Consider the following 16780-nt stretch of genomic DNA (forward strand, 5'->3'; position numbering starts at 1 on the left):
CCTCCATACATATGGTGAACAAAAACGCATAGAGCCAACTATATCTGTACAAATACAGGATTCTTCAGAGATCCCGCGTTACTATGAACTCTGTAAAGCTTCCAGTTTCGCCAGTATCCGTTCTAGGGTGATGATACCCCCCGCTGTCAATCGTGGCACTGCCAGGTCCCGATCAACGTCTGCATCAGCTTCTCCAATAGGTGATGCACGGCTCTTCTCAATGAGCAAGCGTGAATCTTCGAGGACCTTCTGCAAACGGCCTTGCTTGCGATAGAACCAATTGATCTCTGCCTCCAGAGACCCTAGAGGAATTTCGAGAGCACGTCTGACGAACCCGCGAGATAGGACATATGCTTTCTCGTTGTACAGACGACTGAGATAAAAATGGCAACAATGAGGCGAGTCCCTTGAAGCTCCATGTGCTCACGTACCTGTTGACAATGCCTTCTTGAGTCCCCCTCAGCTTGTCATACGCGGGCTCACAAAACCATCTTCACGTATGGCGAATGAGCATTAAAGACATAACAAAGAAGCGATACTCACGGTTCCTTGACGAGCACGAGGCCCTGTATGGACACCAGGGCTTGAAGCAAAGATGATCGAGCAGGACTCCACGATTCGCTCTTGTCGCCCGCCCACGTCCCCAGGATAGATAAACATACTTTACCCTCTTCGTACAGGTTTCTATGATGGGACAACGTATCAGCGGTGTAAGAATACTAGATCCAAAGAGAGAGAAATTTACGGATTGACTGCAGAATCGTAAATTTGGTCAGTGCTCGATGGCAGGAGAGATAACCTGCGACATACCTCTGCCATTTCCGTTTGTCCAACTGAGGAAATAAGCGATCGGCGGGCTTTGTGGGAAGTTTGAATCGAGCATCCAATCAATCACAAAAGGCGCATCCTCATATGGTGTATTTTCAGGGCCGATGATGAGAGAGCGAAGGAGGTCTGATCGATCCTCATAAGCTCTGACAACGATGGAATCTTTAAATGCTTGATCAACAAGGGTTCTTGCCCACAAACCAATATATGCTCACCAGGCAAACTGCTTGTCAGCGCTCGGTATTCCTTCTGCAAGCGAGCCAGGAAACTTCTTGAAGGTTGTGATGGAGTCGTGCTATAAAATGCGTGGTCATGGGGCGCCTGTGGAAGAACATCAAACCGTGACCAAGGAGAAGATTCTGCGTCAGTCCTCTGCGGAATATGCGCATCATCGGAACCACTCTTCTCCCCCATGTCCGCATCGTATTTTTCCTCCACTGCATCTTTCGGCACGTCGGGCGAAGAAGAACGGACAGTTAACGATGGAACTTGAGAAACAGTGGAAGAGTCTGAGTTGGCTAATGGGGCGTTACTGGCTATATTGGCGACCACGTCAGCCCACCATCTCGCATGGACATCGTCCGGATCGGGGTCGGCAGTTGGTTCCGCCCAAGTGTCTTCATCCACCTCCATAGGTTCGTCCTCGTCCGTTTCTTCCCAATCGCCCTCATCACCGTCCGGCGAAGAATGTGATTGCCAATTTCCGTCTTCGTCCATATGCCATACCTCTTCATCGGCATGAATGTGATCGTGGTCAAGCTCTTCTTGCGTTGACATATCGTCCCCCCATAGATCCTCTAACTGCTCGATCGTATCGTACAATTTTGTTAGGCGCTCGAGCGGAAAGATATCTCTTGATCCACTGGGATATGTAACTTCAACTCTCCCGTCTAATCGCAACTGTTTGATGTCAGGCAAGGCTCGACAGACGAGGAGGGAAGGCCGAGCACTTACATCGGAAACTTCCCCGAACCAATCAAAAGAACGATCATCGGGTCTGCAAATTCGACCCTCGGTGAGTCGCTCTTGTTCTCGGCGGCGTGCAATATCCATTCCGATATCGCCCATTAACTTGCGCCATCCTCCGTACGTGCCATTCCCGTGGACTATCGGGGGCTCTCTCACCCACGGTTCAATTTCACCTATTCGTGGTATTCTGGGAGCTTCTAAGCCATTGTGCAACCCTTCGGAGTGAATGAACACGAAATCCCCTCGACGCACGCCTAGACCGTCGAAAGGCGCGGGGGTAGCCGCCGACCAATCGCTGGTTCCGTGAGGATCTAACTCAAGGAGTGACACCAGTTCTACATTGCCTATGTCGCTGTAGCGGACAGAAGCAGTCCGATCCACCGCATTGACGGACTGAACAACCGCTGCACGCTTCTCATCCTCACTCTTCCAAATTACATGATCTCCAGGCCTCATTTGCAGTTTCAGTACGGAAATATAAACTAAAGCAGAGGACTACTCACCAGGTATCATATTCATCCGGGTTAAGATAGGGAATGAGATCCGTTGATAACACCACATCTTTTGATCCGTCTTGCCAGAGGACCTCCACTGTAGTCTGTGTCGACTTTACAACATAAACACGAACCTCGATGGAGCCGCAAATGTCCCCCTCCTTTCCGTGTCGTGTAAACGGAAGACCATCCGTATTCTTCAGAATCACTTTGTCGCCGACCCGCATCATTTGTTCCGCCCGTTTTCGCACAAGTTTGAGCTTAGCAAGATTTACTCCATACCAGAAGCGGTCTGGACGAGAAATTCCGGCAGCTTCCTCCGCTGGCAACTAGACGTTGTTCTCCAGCCAAATTATATATGATGCGAATTGAAAGGTACACACAGTTTGGTTGATGGCTAGCCACGAGATGGCTAGCACGCTGTGCTTGACTTCTACAACTGTATCGGTGTTCCTTGAAGGTCTTGAGAAGAGCCCGAAAAGGTTTGTAACGCTGTTGGGGAGCGGTATAATATCCTATACGGCGGTGTTGAGTAGTGAGACACAGAGTCAGATGTCGTCACTCACGCTCCCTTTCTCGCCCACTGTGAGACGCGAGCTGAGTTCTGGCAATCGGACCAACTGGCCATTTGACACATCAACAGTAGCTTCATCAAAGAGCTGATCCATATTAGCCCAGTTTAATAACCAAAAGGAGTCAATTAAATTACCTCAACAACCTAGAGCAAGGTGAGATAGTGGGACGAAGAGATACACCATGCGACTTACCTGGCCAATCCAGTTGTCATACGCTACATAGTCCCCTGCATCGACATCTGACGGGCTCTCAACGTCCGCCATACTCTTCCATCCTGGCACGGGCACACCGCTGATCGCGTGCTCCAAACGACCCTTGACCTCTACACTTGTAACAACCCCCGACCGGACGTCGTCGATGCTTCTCTTGCATAGGTCTCCTGGTTGAAACATCCGGTCGACAAGAGTGAATTCTGTTTCAGGGAGAATGTCGCGGATACCGCTAGGAAAGAAGGAAACGCCGACTTCTCCACGCTCAAGCGGGCGCATGAGTGGGTCACCGTGATCATGGGATGGTGGTAGGTCCTCCGCGTCGTGCCAACATCTCTAGTGAATGTGCCAGTAGTTAGTGGATATGCCACAGCCGTTGAGATATGGGCGACAGACCAGAACTATGCCAGTCTGGTTCGGCGAACTTATTCGTTGTACGATATCCTCTTGATAGAACTACGCTCGGCACGTAATGAGGGAACGCACACGCTCTTCCAACTTGAAACGAACCTTGGTTGGTGCTCTGATGTCATCCTCGAGGGCCATTAGAGCAGTATGATATAGAGAATTAGGAAAAGATAGAGCTGGGAAAAGTAGATTCGTAGTAACAAGTTGTGCTGGTAAGAGAGAGATCGCTGCTTCAGCTCGAGTCGCACACGGCAGCTGCCGGAATCCAACCCCATAGGCCTGTGGACTCAAACAACTAACACAACACTCTTTCGAGTTGACAATGACTACCTGAGTCAACTGTATGCCCGCAGACACCTCTTGGTCACCGTGCAAGCCAGTAGGTCGACTTCATTCAACTTTACAAATATCTATAACTATCAAGGTCGTGGGCACTGGGCATTTATCAGAAGCATCAGCATTTCGCACGCAGACGCAAATCCTGCGCGCCAAGATACTGCCAGGATTGGCACCCATTAGTATCTTCCTGTGAAATGACAAACGCTTGGCTGTTTTGCGCTATCAGACCGTCCCGGCGCGGTGTGACTAGTGAACATTGTAGCGTAGCGTTTTCTGACTCTTGATGCGGCTTGTCCGAGAACTGGTCTGTATGCTGTCGCGGGGGAAGACTGCATAATTCACTGCGGCATCATTCAGTGTTCTTTCTCTTCTGATACCAGAGGTAAAAAGGAAATATTTGCTTCAGAGGGCAAGTTACTACCCCACTAATAGCCTGCTGTCCTTGCTCTAAGCCTTCCAGAGCCGCTGAGCTCAACTTTGATAATCTCAGCAATCTATGCGAGTCCACATGTATCGCACTTCCTCCTATTTTCCTCTCCCGCTGAGGTCATGGCATCGTCCCCTAGCCTGTTGACACTGCCAGCGGAACTGATCCTTAGGATCCTGGAGGATCTAGACTATCTTTCCATTCTCGCGTGCAAAGGAGTGAGTTTTTAGCCCACCTACATCCATATATAAGGACACCCACAAATTTTATCGGTGCAGATATGTCAAGGGCTGAAGGCACTCATCGACCAGTCCGTGGCCTTGCAATATACCGTTGCGCTTACGACTGCCGGTCAACAAGACGGATCTAGCTCCCGTCTGAGCACCGCAGTGCGGTCACAAATGCTAGTCGACCACCAAGATGCCTGGAGAAAGCTGAAGTGGAGCGAGCATACGAGCGTCCCAATGAAACCAGGCGGAGTCTGGGAGTTGTATGGGGGTGTTTTCGCGGAGAGTTCAATAGACCGCGAAACACTGTTCTTCAGACAATTGCCTTCGCGCTTGCGAGGCATCGAAACTCGCGAATGGCACGTCGATGTCGGTTTTCATATTCGCGATTTTGGAATGGATCCGTCTCAGGACCTGCTCGTAGCTCTACAGTGAGTGACATCCTGCATCTCTTTCGTTGGTCGAGCGGCATTGACCCTCTAGCAGGGTAGACATCCCTAATGAAATGTGCAAAATACATCTACGTTCAATGTCGACAGGCGCTGCACATCCTTCATCTACCAATCCATCTGTACTGCAGCATCCTATTGAGAACGCGGATCAGAATTGGGAATATTGTATCATCATAAGTGGTGATTGCCTTGGTATCATGTCCAAAGCCGTAGACGCTGCTGAGGTTGATAATCAACTTGCAGTGTGGAATTGGAAAACGGGGAAAGTCATGATGGTAAGATCACCGTCCTCCTCGCTGTTCAAATAGAATCGCGTTGAAATTTTCTCCACTTTTATAGTGGCTGAGTGGATACGATCTCAAATCATTTGTGTTCCTCGACCAACGCTTTGTCTTGGTCGGCCACTTTGACGGAGGACCATCACCTGGCAGCATACCTGGCCTTGCCGTCTACGACCTGAATGTGATGTCTCTCCAAAAATGTCACATCAAGATAGCTCCTTTTCGCCATTATCTTACCCTTCCTGCTTTGGAGGAAGAGACATTTCTACTTAACTTGGGTATTCGCTCCGATCCTGCACCTGCCTGGGAACCAAGCTCTGATTTGGCCGTCCCATTTCACACAAAACATGAGGAGCGATTGTTCGTCATCACAATGCTAGGCGTCACCCCAACAAGGGCACGGACATTGGACCTGTTTGTCAATTCGCGATACATCCTGGAACTAGCGCGCGGCGCATCTCCGCCGTTCTCTGTGGTACCTTGGCATCAATGGGGCCCTCATCACAGCCGCGCGCTGGCGCACCGCCCAAATTGGACGGCCTGGGTGTGCTACGTGTATGGAATGAAATTTGTCGAGCCTGCACCAGTCGAACACGCTGGTACTCTGATGCTACAAATCATGGACTTTCACCCGATCAGAGTCGAACGAGTCAGGCGGGGAGAGCTGGCGGAAGAAGGATGGACTCTCGTCACCCTTCCAAATCGAGTACCCAAGGGCTGGCTGCAGTCCATCGACGTAGAAACGGACCTCCCATTTCTCATCAAAGAGATCCCCCTCCCTCCAGAAGTGGGCAATGCTGCTGAAGCTTTCATGATCAGTGAAGATACACTAATCGCTCTCGAAGAGGTGTGCGGGTCTATTCTCGTCGATTCGTGGGCCGTGCTGATAGGAACCGAGAGCAGCGATCTGTGCCCCGGATAATGCATCTGTGGACTTTTTGAATCGTGTGGAGTTGAGTGAATGACAAACCGAAGTCCAGTCGCGATATGATTATACATCTATCTTTTAAAGCGTCACAAATGCACACCAGGGCTATGTACCACGGGCCTCGTGGGTGCCTCAACTGGTTCGGGGCCTCTGGATTGTTTTTGTCGTCTTGTTAGGTTGGCCGAGAATGAAATTTCCGGAGTATGTGTCCTTGGTAAGCGACCTTCCTTTCGTCATTAGAGCTCGACTTGGTATGTTTCATGATCGGCGAAGATATATCGGTAGCTGTTGAAGAGGTACGTGGGACCATGATCCTTTTCACGAGTCATACAAACCATAGATCACACACAGCACTCTCAATGACGCATGATATCATTATTTTTCACGGCGATTCCAGGTCCTGATGTGACCTCATTTCGCCTTGTCCGCCTGGAGAAAACGATGGCTCAGATGACGGCATGTATGCTATGGGTGTTGTAGGATCACTGAGACCGAGACTCTTATCCCACGGAACTGTCTGCCGGAGAGACTACCTTCCTGACCAGTAACGCTGTATAAGCGCCAGGGGATGTAGGCGCTTTGAAAAGCGCTTCTCAGACGGGTTTCACTTTTCCCAACGCGAGTCAGTATTTTTAGCGCCAATCGGCGGCACAGCTTCATCGACTTGCAGATCAACGACGAGCGCTCGATCTGTTAATTCACAAGGAACAAGGTTCACTTTGTATGGATGCGAAATAAGACGCCCGCATTGCTCTGCCTTCAGGGTGCTCACTGCTCTCGATATGCTGATCGACCTTGATTGCTTCCCATGGGAGCGAAAATTACGCGACTTGACACACAAATAGTGCAACCATGTGGAGCACGTTGTCTGATCCGTGCGACGACTGCTTCGACCGCGCTGTCTGAGTGCAGGAGCATCCGACCGACTGGTGTAATAGTTGACGGAACGAGGCGGGCGCCAAGGGATCTTATCTGATACAGCTAGATGAGATCACTGACTGAGGACTCGGTTGCAAAGTTTTCTCGAGGACAGCTGCTGCAGCTATGCTCCCCCCATGACTCATATAATTACCGCCCTCACGTCCCCTTACCTCCCAGCACCTCCCGCATCCCCCCTCCACCATGTTCCACCATACCACTCTCCACGGCCCACACAGATTCGCCTCCATCGGCCACAAGGCCCAGTCGGCACATACCTTCAAGGCGTTTTACGCTGTCCGTCCCTCTCGGTTTCTGTGTCTGTGTCGCAATGCTCACCTGTGCCATGCCACCAGACTGTACGAGGCCTCCGCCAGCTACCAGAGCACGATGATCATGAGTTGCCAAACAATGTATGTGGTGGAATCATCTACTTTCGCCTGGGACAAACGTCTAACCTCCCCCTTCAGGACTTCATTCTGTCCATCCTACGTGCCAACCCATCGGCGAGAGACGCCAAATCATATCTGGCCTCCTTTGGTCCTCGCCCCCAACGCACTCCTTCACTAGCCTTCCCTCCTGCTCTTCCCCAAGCACACCCCCCGGCTCAAGATGATCTGAAGACTTCAGCAGTGGTCGAGGAGCCCAGACCCAGCCCTCTCATCGCGTCTATCCTCAACCCCGTGTACCGCCGCACGGCACTTGTAAAAGTACAGGGCCCCTTCACAGAACGACAGCTGGAGAGTATCACCCGAGGCATGGTGTACCTTGAAAAGCTCGGCCTCGTGAGCGTGATCGTCGTAGAGCACGACGACATCCTAAAAGGCGACGACGGCGAGCGCGACGCCATCATGCAGCAAACGATGCGCGTCGTCGAGTCTCTCGAAAAACATGGCGCCAAAGCGCGTCCCATGCTTAGCGCCGTGGTCCGATTAGGACCGAAACCTGAAGATGATGCCGGACGTGGACCGCAGCACAATATCCCCGAAGCGCATGCATACCCATCGGACCTCACCCCTATCCGCTCAGCGCTGCGCTCTGGAGAGATACCGGTGCTGTCCCCGATGGCCCTTGATTCATTTTGTCGCTCGGTCCGAGTCGACGCGAATGACGTGGTCGCCGCCCTGGCCCGAGGCATGGTCGAAGCTGCGGCGCTCGACGGGCACAATAAGCGCAGCGCGGACGGCCAAGTGGAGTTCTCGGACGATGTTGATCTCACCCCGTTGCGGCTGATGATCATCAACCGCGAGGGCGGTGTGCCATCCTATGCTCGTTCCGGATACCCGCATCTTCTCATCAATCTCGCATCGGAATACCATCACATTCAGGACACATTTCAGGGCTCTTGGGAATCGACGCACCCGACGGCGCTTTCGAACCTGTCGTTGGCGCGGACATGTCTGGAGTACATGCCCCCGACGTCCTCGGCGATCATGGTCAATCACCGCGCGCCGAGCTCGCTCATTGCGAACTTGGTCACGAACAAGCCTGCGTTCAGTTCGAGCTTGCCCCACGCCCTGTTACAGGGAAACCGGAGCCTGACCCCTCACACCCCTACCCTCCTCCGCCGAGGGCTGGACATCTCTGTGATTAAGAACGTGGCCGACATCGACAAGGCGAAACTCACCGCGCTCCTCGAGCAGTCTTTCAACCGGATCCTGGATGCGGACGCGTTCTATAAACGCCTTGAGAAGCACCTCGATTTCGTCATCGTAGCCGGCGACTATGCAGGCGCGGCTATCGTCACCACCGAGCCGTGCCCCAACGCGCCCAACTTCTCGCCCATCGCCTACCTTGACAAATTCGCCGTGCTTCCGAGCCACCAGGGAGACGGTACGGTCGACTTCCTCTGGGTCGCCCTGCACGACGAGACGTACGGTCTTGGCCTCCCCAACTCCGTCAACCCGAACGGAGGGAAGGAGGGCCGGGGCGAGGGCCAGGACCTCGTGTGGCGCAGTCGTGCGAACAACCCCGTGAACAAGTGGTACTTCGAGCGCAGCTCGGGTCACATTCGCATGGGCGACTGGGTGCTTTTCTGGTGCGACGCGGAGAAGCGGCTGAAGACGGTGGAAGGCCGTCGAGCTTCGGCTGGGTTGTCATATATTGAGGAGTGGGAGCAGGGCAGGCTGTCCTCGTGGGCCGATGTGGTCCCCAAGATACCTTCGAGCTGGAAGTAATGACCTAGACGCCACGACATTGTGAAGGGATTGGCGTTGACCGCACGTTCCTCTTGTGATCAAACCGAGACGATGATTTGTAGACTTATGTATCTTACTAGGGCCTTAGGATATGTATCATGGATCAAGTAAGTAGTATATTGCAGCAATCATACATAATCGAAGACGTAGCAGGCCTCCACAGGGCAAGAAGCGACTCAGCGTCGAGGGCTCTGCCGTTGTCTGCAGCTTCGTCGTGTGGGAGCGGGCACTGCCGAGACGTCCGGGCTCGAGAGTTGATTCTCGTCGCGGTGTCGCACTTCAGCGAGCGCGACGCTGCCCGCACGTTTCCACGGCTGGTACCTGGAGCCGTGTGTGATCACAGACTCCCTGAGGTCGTGCACGCCCTCGATAATGCGTTCGCGGAAGCGGCCCGAAGTCCAAGTGTCGATGTTCCGGATGAGCAGCCAGACCTTGATGATGTCGCTGGGGTCGTCGAGGCACCATTCGTGGAACACGTCATCTGCGGCCTCTTCAGCACGGTCCAAGCCGGGAAACGGGGCGGACTGCACGGTCTGTCCACAATGAATATAAGCTGGGTGAGCACGATTTCATTAAAGGTAACGCTGAGCACCAACCGGAGTAGCACCGTGCTCGCTCGAGCACCAGTCGACATGGGCGCGGACTGTCCCGTCCGACCATATCAATCCAAATACTGGCGCCCTCACGTGCAGTGAATGCAGATGCCTGATGGCCGCGGCGGTCGACATGCGGTTCTGGCGGTACGCGTCGGTCAGCATCTGGTGCAAGGGCTTCTTGTCCTCCCAGAAACTGGACGCAAACTCGAAGCAGGGCGTGCTGGGGAGCTGCGCGCACGGCGTGCTCTGGCTCTCGAAGGACTTGCTGATGCGCCCGCGGGTCGTCAGCTCGCTTCTCTTGAGGGCCTTGAAAGGAGATTGTGCGCCGGCGGATAGTTCGCGAATGTCCTTAGACGCAATGAACACGGCGCAGTCGGGAATGGCGGTTTTGGCGTTTAGGATTCGTGCTGCAGTGGGTTTGGGTTTAAGGTGTCGCTGGGGTTGGGGGAGGGATATAGTACATTTAGCCCTGTGAGCAATAAGTATTTACGTCGAAATTAGCCGGTGACGATGTGGCAATACCTGTAAGAGGATGTCGAAAGTGCGGGGCTTCGGAAGACTTCATAGCTACATTTATCATTAGGGTCTTGAGTGTGATTCCCCTGGTACCAAAACAAATGAATAGAACGACTGACACGTTCGCGACGAAGTCGGCCTCCGACACCTTCTCTCCAATCTCGCGCATAGAACGAAGACGCTGCCACGCTTTGAACACGACCCGAAGGTCGTCGAGCAGCTCGAGGCTCTCTTCTGTTTCGGAAGATACACTTTTGGAGAAAAGGCTCCGACACGACTTGCGGGCCTTCTTGAGGAATCTGCGAAATTCCGCCGATGCACCAGGCAGAGGCAGCTGTGCGACAGGCTCCTGTCAAAGACAGTACGACAGGAAGAGAGTCAGTGGAAATCACCTTACTCGCCCATGAAGCGGGTAAAAGTCCGTCCACGGTGAAAACCTTTGTGACGTCGTCACGAAGGTCATTTGGCACGTCCGAATACGCGACCTGTTCGCAACCCTGGTAAGTCGCCCACGTCTCGAAGTTCTTGACGTTTCGCGCAATTCTGGATGATCGACGGGTCAAATCACGCGACGTAGCAAGCGAGACACGAGAGCCTACTCGGACGCAGAAAGAGAACGCGGAGGACGCGTCCCTTTCTTGAGTGGGGGAGCAGTGGACACGGAATCCAGCGATTCTCGGTTAGGGCTTGGCATGATGATAGTTCTAATGTAGGTTAGTAGAAAGAATGTCGCTGAGTGATGTGTTGTGTTAGAAAGAGGGGGGTAGGTGTCGCTGAGTGTCGTGAGTATCGTGCAAGCCACCACAGTGCAGCTGTAGTGAGGGGTCAACTGAGAGGGGGCGGAGGTAATTTGCAAGGGCGGGGATTCCACCCTTTTGTATCTTCGAAAGTTACCAAATCAGGACCGCTCGGAAGCAACGTATGTTCTCAGATCTCAGATTCGGTCATTCCCATCACTTTGCCTTTGTTCCGCTGTCCCCTCTAGTAGACAAAGATTTACGCGTACATCGCAGGAAAATAAGACCAAACGTGAAAATGTGGTATGTACTATGCAGATCAGAAGAAGCTGTCCATGACCTTTCTCGAGGCCTCCACTCCGAGCTGAACGAGGGTCAGTCCGTGAAGCACGCAGAGAAGGAATGAGAGAACGCACGAAAGTTGCAGCATTTGCCGGGAATGCCTGCACAGCTGTCCATCAGTATCTGAAAATGGGGGCTCATGTTTGACACGTACCCGTCCCATCGCTGGGCCAAATCCTTTCCACAGCGCCTTTACTCCGTCCGCTGCGATCGTCTTCCTCGCGCAGTCAAAGAAGCCGGAGTATGTTCCCGTGGGTGCCGACTGCAGTCTCGATTTCAAGACCTGTGATACCGCGAGCCAGTCAGCATATATCCCACAAACAGTGAGGACGGTGGGGGCGGCGTACGTCGGGAGGAATAGCAATGGCCCACATGGCCACGCCAGCAGTACCACCAGCCAGTATGACGGCGCCAAGATTCAAGTCTGCTGGCGATGCACCAGCAGGCGTCAAGAACTTCTTTGTGACTTCATACGCGGCGAAGTATCTATTCGGGCCCGGATGAGCAAACAAGCCATCAGCAAGGCAGATTGAAAACGCACGCGGCGCTACCAGGTCCGTCGCGAGCCAGCGTCGCACCTGTACCGCGGAATATACTGCGCAGACCACCCTCCTTGTACAGGTGCTTCATCACATCCAAGACACCCTTATATTTATGTTCTGATCCGCCCTGCCCTTGCACCTTTACAAAATGTCAAACAAAGTACTATTGAACGAATATACAAGGTGACTCACTTGGAGGAGAACCTTTGCTCTCTCAACAGGGGCAGTGATGGCGGTGGTCGGGACGGCGGAGAGAAAGCCAGCTGTAGCAAGCTCTGCGATAGTCAAATTTGATTGTGTGCGGTTGGGTGTCAGAGCGAAAATCAGGGCCTTCGACGCGTCATACGCCTGGAAAAGAGAAAAATTGAGTCTATTAAGCTCGTCGCTGCTCGAAGATACGGTTCTTACCCAGAAAGACACGGCGAATATTGGCGTGACGCCGAGTAATGGCGGGACCATACCACGGTACATGCTTTTCAACGACGACGATACCCTCAGTACCCCACTCGCAACGCGTCGGATGATAAGACCTACCCAGTGATACCGTCACGCGCAACAGCCTGTCTCACCACATCTACCGCTCCCTTGTACGTCCCCGGAGGTGCGGTCTGCAGCCGAGTCTTCGTGAGGTCGAAAGGATGACCTTGAAGCGGGAATGCCAGCAGATTGAGCGATGTTCACGAGTGCTACGCGCGCAGACGTACCAACTAATACCGCAGACACGCCTCCAAACCCTCCCGCGATGAACGACTTCACATTGTCGGCAGCGGACGAGACCGCCCTCGTTTCTATCGCCGCGTCGGCGTCGGTGCTCTGTCACAACGAGCATTTTTCAAGTGGTCCCGATCCACGAAAAAAAGTGACTCGACGCACCATCTCTGCGTGGTGGAAAAGTGGGGTAATGGGAGAGTGTGAGCGGTAGTGCGGGAATGCGCGGACGAGGACTGGAGGGTTATTTGAAGACCGGCTGTCCGATGGCCAATTCCGGACATGATGGAGCGTGATTTTGCCGACCTAACACCCTTTATCTGATAAGTAGATCGGTGTGCAGATGTGCACAATCTTATAGATGGGACCTCATGAAGGAGTCTTATAAGCAGGACCTTATGGGGAATATTACAAGGGAGCCTGACAAGGAAGCCATATAGATATAATTTAGCAGAGGAACCTCAATCTTTTGAATGTGACCTTGCAAAATCTTATAGAGGGGCCTTATTGGGGAATCTTATAGGTAGAACATTATAGGATATCATGGAAAATGGACTTTATGGGCACTAAAAATGACATTCTGGCACCTTATAGAGGAGCTTCATAAGAGAGCCTCACTGGCAGGACCTTATGGAGGAACCTAACAGAGGAATATAATGGGTAAGCATAATAGAGGAACCTAACAGGGGAATATAATGAGGGAACCTATATAGGAGAACCTTATGTGGGCCATATCTTCGCAGCTGTTGGAGCTTGAAACAGTATCCTAGCACTTCATGGAAAAGCCTCATAGGCAGGACCTCATAGAGGAACTGGATAATCCTTGACAAGAGAGCCTCATATGGAGAATATTATGGGCAGGACCTTATAGGATATTACAAGAGAGCCATATTGCAGCAAAATACTTTATGGGGACTGGACTTTATGGGGACTGGACTTTATGATCAGTGCACTTTACAGGTACACCAGACCAAGCACTACAACGCATGGTTACACCGTCGCAACGCGACAGGTGGGAAGCTAGTCACAGACAATTACAGAGATGCGTTCGAATGACGTTATGATATACAACGAGTGTCCGTGTATTTCCAGTACATATTCCGCCTGTGGTAAAGACAATAACCTCAAGAGATATTCTACAATATTCACGTGCCGTGTCCGGTGTCTAAGCCCAATACATAAAGCACTACCCTCATCACGCGTCGACAAGCGCATCCTCTTCCCTGGAAAACCCGCCGACAGGCTCGTACGTTGCCTCGGTCGCGTCCCTCCTCCACACGGCCCTCACGCCCAAGAAAAACATGCAGATCGCGAGCGAGCCGATCACGCCAACCGCGACCGGCGCACCGAACGCTATCCACCACGGCGGCTGGTACGGAACCAGCAAGCGATCGATCTGAATGACGCCGCCCGTGCCGGACCCCGTCGTCGCGCGGCCCCACGCCAGCACGCGCGCAGAGTCCGCGCGCCCGTTCGTGCCCCGCGCGTCCTTGATCCCGACGACCAGGTCGCCGCCCTCGAGCGCGCGGAACACGACGTCGCCGTAGTCCGAGTATGGCGAGAGCAGCGTCGCGTACGTGGCGGAGTTGTCGAGCGACAGCGGGCGGTTGTTATTCGGCGCGTCGGACACCTCGACGGACTGCGGCACCTTGATCAGGTGCTGGCTGACGATCGCGCGCAGGATGCGCGTGTTCGAGTACAGCTGTGTCAGGTTGAACGGCTTGAACGCGTCGTCTGTGGGGCATAGGAGCGTCCATCCTGTGCCAGTCTGGCCGTCGTGACCCCACGGCGAGTCTTCTGGCGGTGCCGTTCCGTTCAAGACCCAGTCCATGCCCGCCTTGACGACCATGTTTGTCATCGTCGTGCCCTTAGCTGCCTTGACAAGCTTCCCGACAGTAAGATCGAGAGAGCGTGGGATAAGTACGTCGGAGAGTTCATGCACGACCCCAGTCTGGGTGAGCATGTTTCTCGGGTAGAGATCGGAGTTCAGGCCGGCCCAACCGCCACTAGCATTGAGAACGATCGAGCCATTCGCGGTCCTTTCCACGTGGAGGTCTGAGCCTTCCAAAGTCGCATATGTCCGGGCGGAGCTGTTTTGCAAGCTCTGAGCATATACGACATCGTCGAGTACGTGGTGCAGGATGACATGTTCTAGATCGGATTTCGAAGAAGCAGAGAGAAGATGCTCGCTGACTAGGAGACCCAAGCGCTTAAACGCATCGTTATGAGGGATGAGAAGCGTTGTGCGGGGTGTTGTCTTGAGAAAGTCAGCTAGCGAAGAGGAAAAGATGGCGGCAAGGAACGAAGATAGGTCGAGAGAAGGAAGTGCCACTTGCAACGCATTATCAGGCGGTGCGAGCGGTCGAGAAACGAAGTAGATTAATGTGTTGTTTATCTCGTCTGATGAACGCGTGAGATGGCACCGTGTCCGGGAGACTCGTTGAGAAGGAGCGCTTACGAGGTTCTCCGACGATAGAGGCACCGCCAAAGCTGATCGAAGCTTCGGATTTCTCTTTCCCATGCCCGCTGACCTCTACCTCGAGAACTTGCCTTCCGGAGCCCAATCCAGGTTCATCCAACTCGGTCTGTATAAGCATTCCGTCCTTCAATTTGCTCGGATTCCACTGGCCCGGAAGGAAGTGATATTTCAGCAACTTCTTCAGTTCCTCACTACCCTTCTCCGGTAAATCACCGTCTCCATACATAGCAATAACATCGTCTTGAGGGGCAAGGATGGTGTACTTCGCTTGCGTGTCGTTCACTAGATGAGTGAGGTTGACCGAATGGATAAGCGAGATGAAGTGGGTACAGTGCAAAGTGAGAAGGAATTTCTCTGGTGTCAGTTGCAGTACGCCGGGAGGAATGAGCAAGGAAGAGACAGTGTGGAGAACGCCATTGGAGGCGTAGATGTCTGGCTGTTTGAGCTCGGCGTCAGAAACGAGCACTTTGTCGGGAGCGGTCACGATCCTTAACGTCTGGCCGTCAAGAGTGGTCACTATGATCGCGATGAGACGTTAGTCGAAGAATTCTCATGGTTAACTTACAATTGATCGCAGGCTGAAACGAGTCGGACCATTTCACAGTCTTCTTCTCTACTGTGTGCATCTCAAAGATACGACGAAGGTCGTGGGCCGCAAAGCCACTCTCGAGATACAGTTTCTCAATGGGATCAAGGGCGTCCCATGCAGTGTCCTCTGGGAGGAAGAGGGTGAGCTCTGAAGAGGAATTGAGACGGTCTATGATCTCTGGTGTGAGAATCTTGTGAAAGTAAGAGACAGAGGAGTGAGACGCGACGATGTTTGCTGTGGGAGACGGCGGGTGAGAATGGGGTACGGAAAGGGCCGGAACCGACAAGGGACCGACCTAGGTTTGTTGGGACGGGAAGAACGTCGTCTATTCCTAACAGTATGCCATTCCCGGCATCGACCTGACCCTTTACCAGCTTCGCACCTCCTTCGCCGAACGCGTCCACGCCGACACGGAGCTCGCCATCGCGCGCACCAAGACGAAGGCGTTGAGGTTCGCCACCCAGAGTTCCACCTGGAATAGGCATCCAAGGAGGGTGAGGAGGAGGTTCGCGAGTGGGAGGTTCGGGAGGAATGTGGGGGAAGTGGAGGGTCTTCAATGTGAGAACATCCTGTTCAGCAGGAAGGACGATAGAATAATTCAATAGATGATAGAATAAGTCCTGACGGAGTTGCTCGTTGATATTATCTGCATAGGGCATAGTGTGGTCGTGTAGAGCGTCCATCCATAGAGAATTGGAAGAGGAGTGCCGTTTGACGGCATCGTTGGTCGGAGCGAAGAAAGTGCTGCCGTTCAACTTGTTGAGAGTTGGGATTAGCCTTGCGCGTTGAAGCAAGTGGAGAAGTAAGGTATAGTCCGGATCTGCAGAGAGCGCTTCGACGAGTGTCTTGGGGGGAGATTCTAACGAGACCTGAGCGGCGGAGTCTGCGAACACGCGAGGCGGGAGGAGAGCGAAGAAGGAGAGGGGAATTGCGTTCCAGAGACGCATAGCGAGGAGTCAGAGGAGGCGTGCGCAGCAGAGGCAGGGGTGGATTAAATAACGCGGCCTTGCAGGGAAG

At 53.1% G+C, this 16780-nt stretch overlaps 7 protein-coding genes across 7 annotated transcripts; 3 read left to right on the forward strand and 4 right to left on the reverse strand.

Annotated features, from left to right (window-relative positions):
- Positions 1-81: 81 nt before the first annotated feature.
- Positions 82-3622, reverse strand: ubc3 (ubiquitin-conjugating enzyme3 like-protein; the record flags this gene model as incomplete). Its single annotated transcript, XM_009542603.1, has 14 exons — positions 82-373; positions 432-491; positions 544-684; positions 746-752; positions 811-990; positions 1044-1728; positions 1783-2248; positions 2301-2620; positions 2675-2806; positions 2858-2952; positions 3006-3009; positions 3056-3412; positions 3473-3532; positions 3587-3622. 14 exons carry the CDS (start codon positions 3620-3622, stop codon positions 82-84), a joined length of 2835 nt encoding a protein of 944 aa, XP_009540898.1.
- A 750-nt stretch (positions 3623-4372) lies between these two features.
- On the forward strand, positions 4373-6132 carry HETIRDRAFT_306099 (uncharacterized protein; the record flags this gene model as incomplete). Its single annotated transcript, XM_009542604.1, has 4 exons — positions 4373-4468; positions 4529-4908; positions 4961-5204; positions 5269-6132. 4 exons carry the CDS (start codon positions 4373-4375, stop codon positions 6130-6132), a joined length of 1584 nt encoding a protein of 527 aa, XP_009540899.1.
- A 1112-nt stretch (positions 6133-7244) lies between these two features.
- HETIRDRAFT_377629 (uncharacterized protein) lies at positions 7245-9412 on the forward strand. The gene is made up of 3 exons (XM_009542605.1): positions 7245-7353; positions 7413-7469; positions 7527-9412. The coding sequence occupies exons 1-3, from the start codon at positions 7261-7263 to the stop codon at positions 9231-9233; spliced, it is 1857 nt and encodes a 618-aa protein (XP_009540900.1). The 5' UTR covers positions 7245-7260; the 3' UTR covers positions 9234-9412.
- Positions 8172-9659, reverse strand: HETIRDRAFT_437654 (uncharacterized protein; the record flags this gene model as incomplete). Its single annotated transcript, XM_009542606.1, has 1 exon — positions 8172-9659. A coding segment is annotated over one exon (229 nt), but the record flags the coding sequence as incomplete, so codon positions are not given.
- On the forward strand, positions 9528-10376 carry HETIRDRAFT_437655 (uncharacterized protein). Its single transcript, XM_009542607.1, has 2 exons — positions 9528-9811; positions 9859-10376. Exon 2 carries the CDS (start codon positions 9963-9965, stop codon positions 10323-10325), a length of 363 nt encoding a protein of 120 aa, XP_009540902.1. The 5' UTR covers positions 9528-9811; positions 9859-9962; the 3' UTR covers positions 10326-10376.
- A 1046-nt stretch (positions 10377-11422) lies between these two features.
- Positions 11423-12979, reverse strand: HETIRDRAFT_99357 (mitochondrial carrier protein; the record flags this gene model as incomplete). Its single annotated transcript, XM_009542608.1, has 10 exons — positions 11423-11467; positions 11520-11546; positions 11600-11728; positions 11793-11931; positions 11987-12126; positions 12180-12335; positions 12396-12459; positions 12522-12630; positions 12692-12798; positions 12861-12979. 10 exons carry the CDS (start codon positions 12977-12979, stop codon positions 11423-11425), a joined length of 1035 nt encoding a protein of 344 aa, XP_009540903.1.
- A 911-nt stretch (positions 12980-13890) lies between these two features.
- Positions 13891-16092, reverse strand: HETIRDRAFT_406779 (uncharacterized protein; the record flags this gene model as incomplete). Its single annotated transcript, XM_009542609.1, has 5 exons — positions 13891-14463; positions 14518-15095; positions 15154-15690; positions 15740-15997; positions 16059-16092. Coding segments are annotated over 5 exons (1980 nt in total), but the record flags the coding sequence as incomplete, so codon positions are not given.
- Positions 16093-16780: the final 688 nt, after the last annotated feature.

This window comes from Heterobasidion irregulare (genome assembly GCF_000320585.1).
Source record: "Heterobasidion irregulare TC 32-1 unplaced genomic scaffold scaffold_01, whole genome shotgun sequence".
NCBI lineage: Eukaryota > Fungi > Basidiomycota > Agaricomycetes > Russulales > Bondarzewiaceae > Heterobasidion > Heterobasidion irregulare.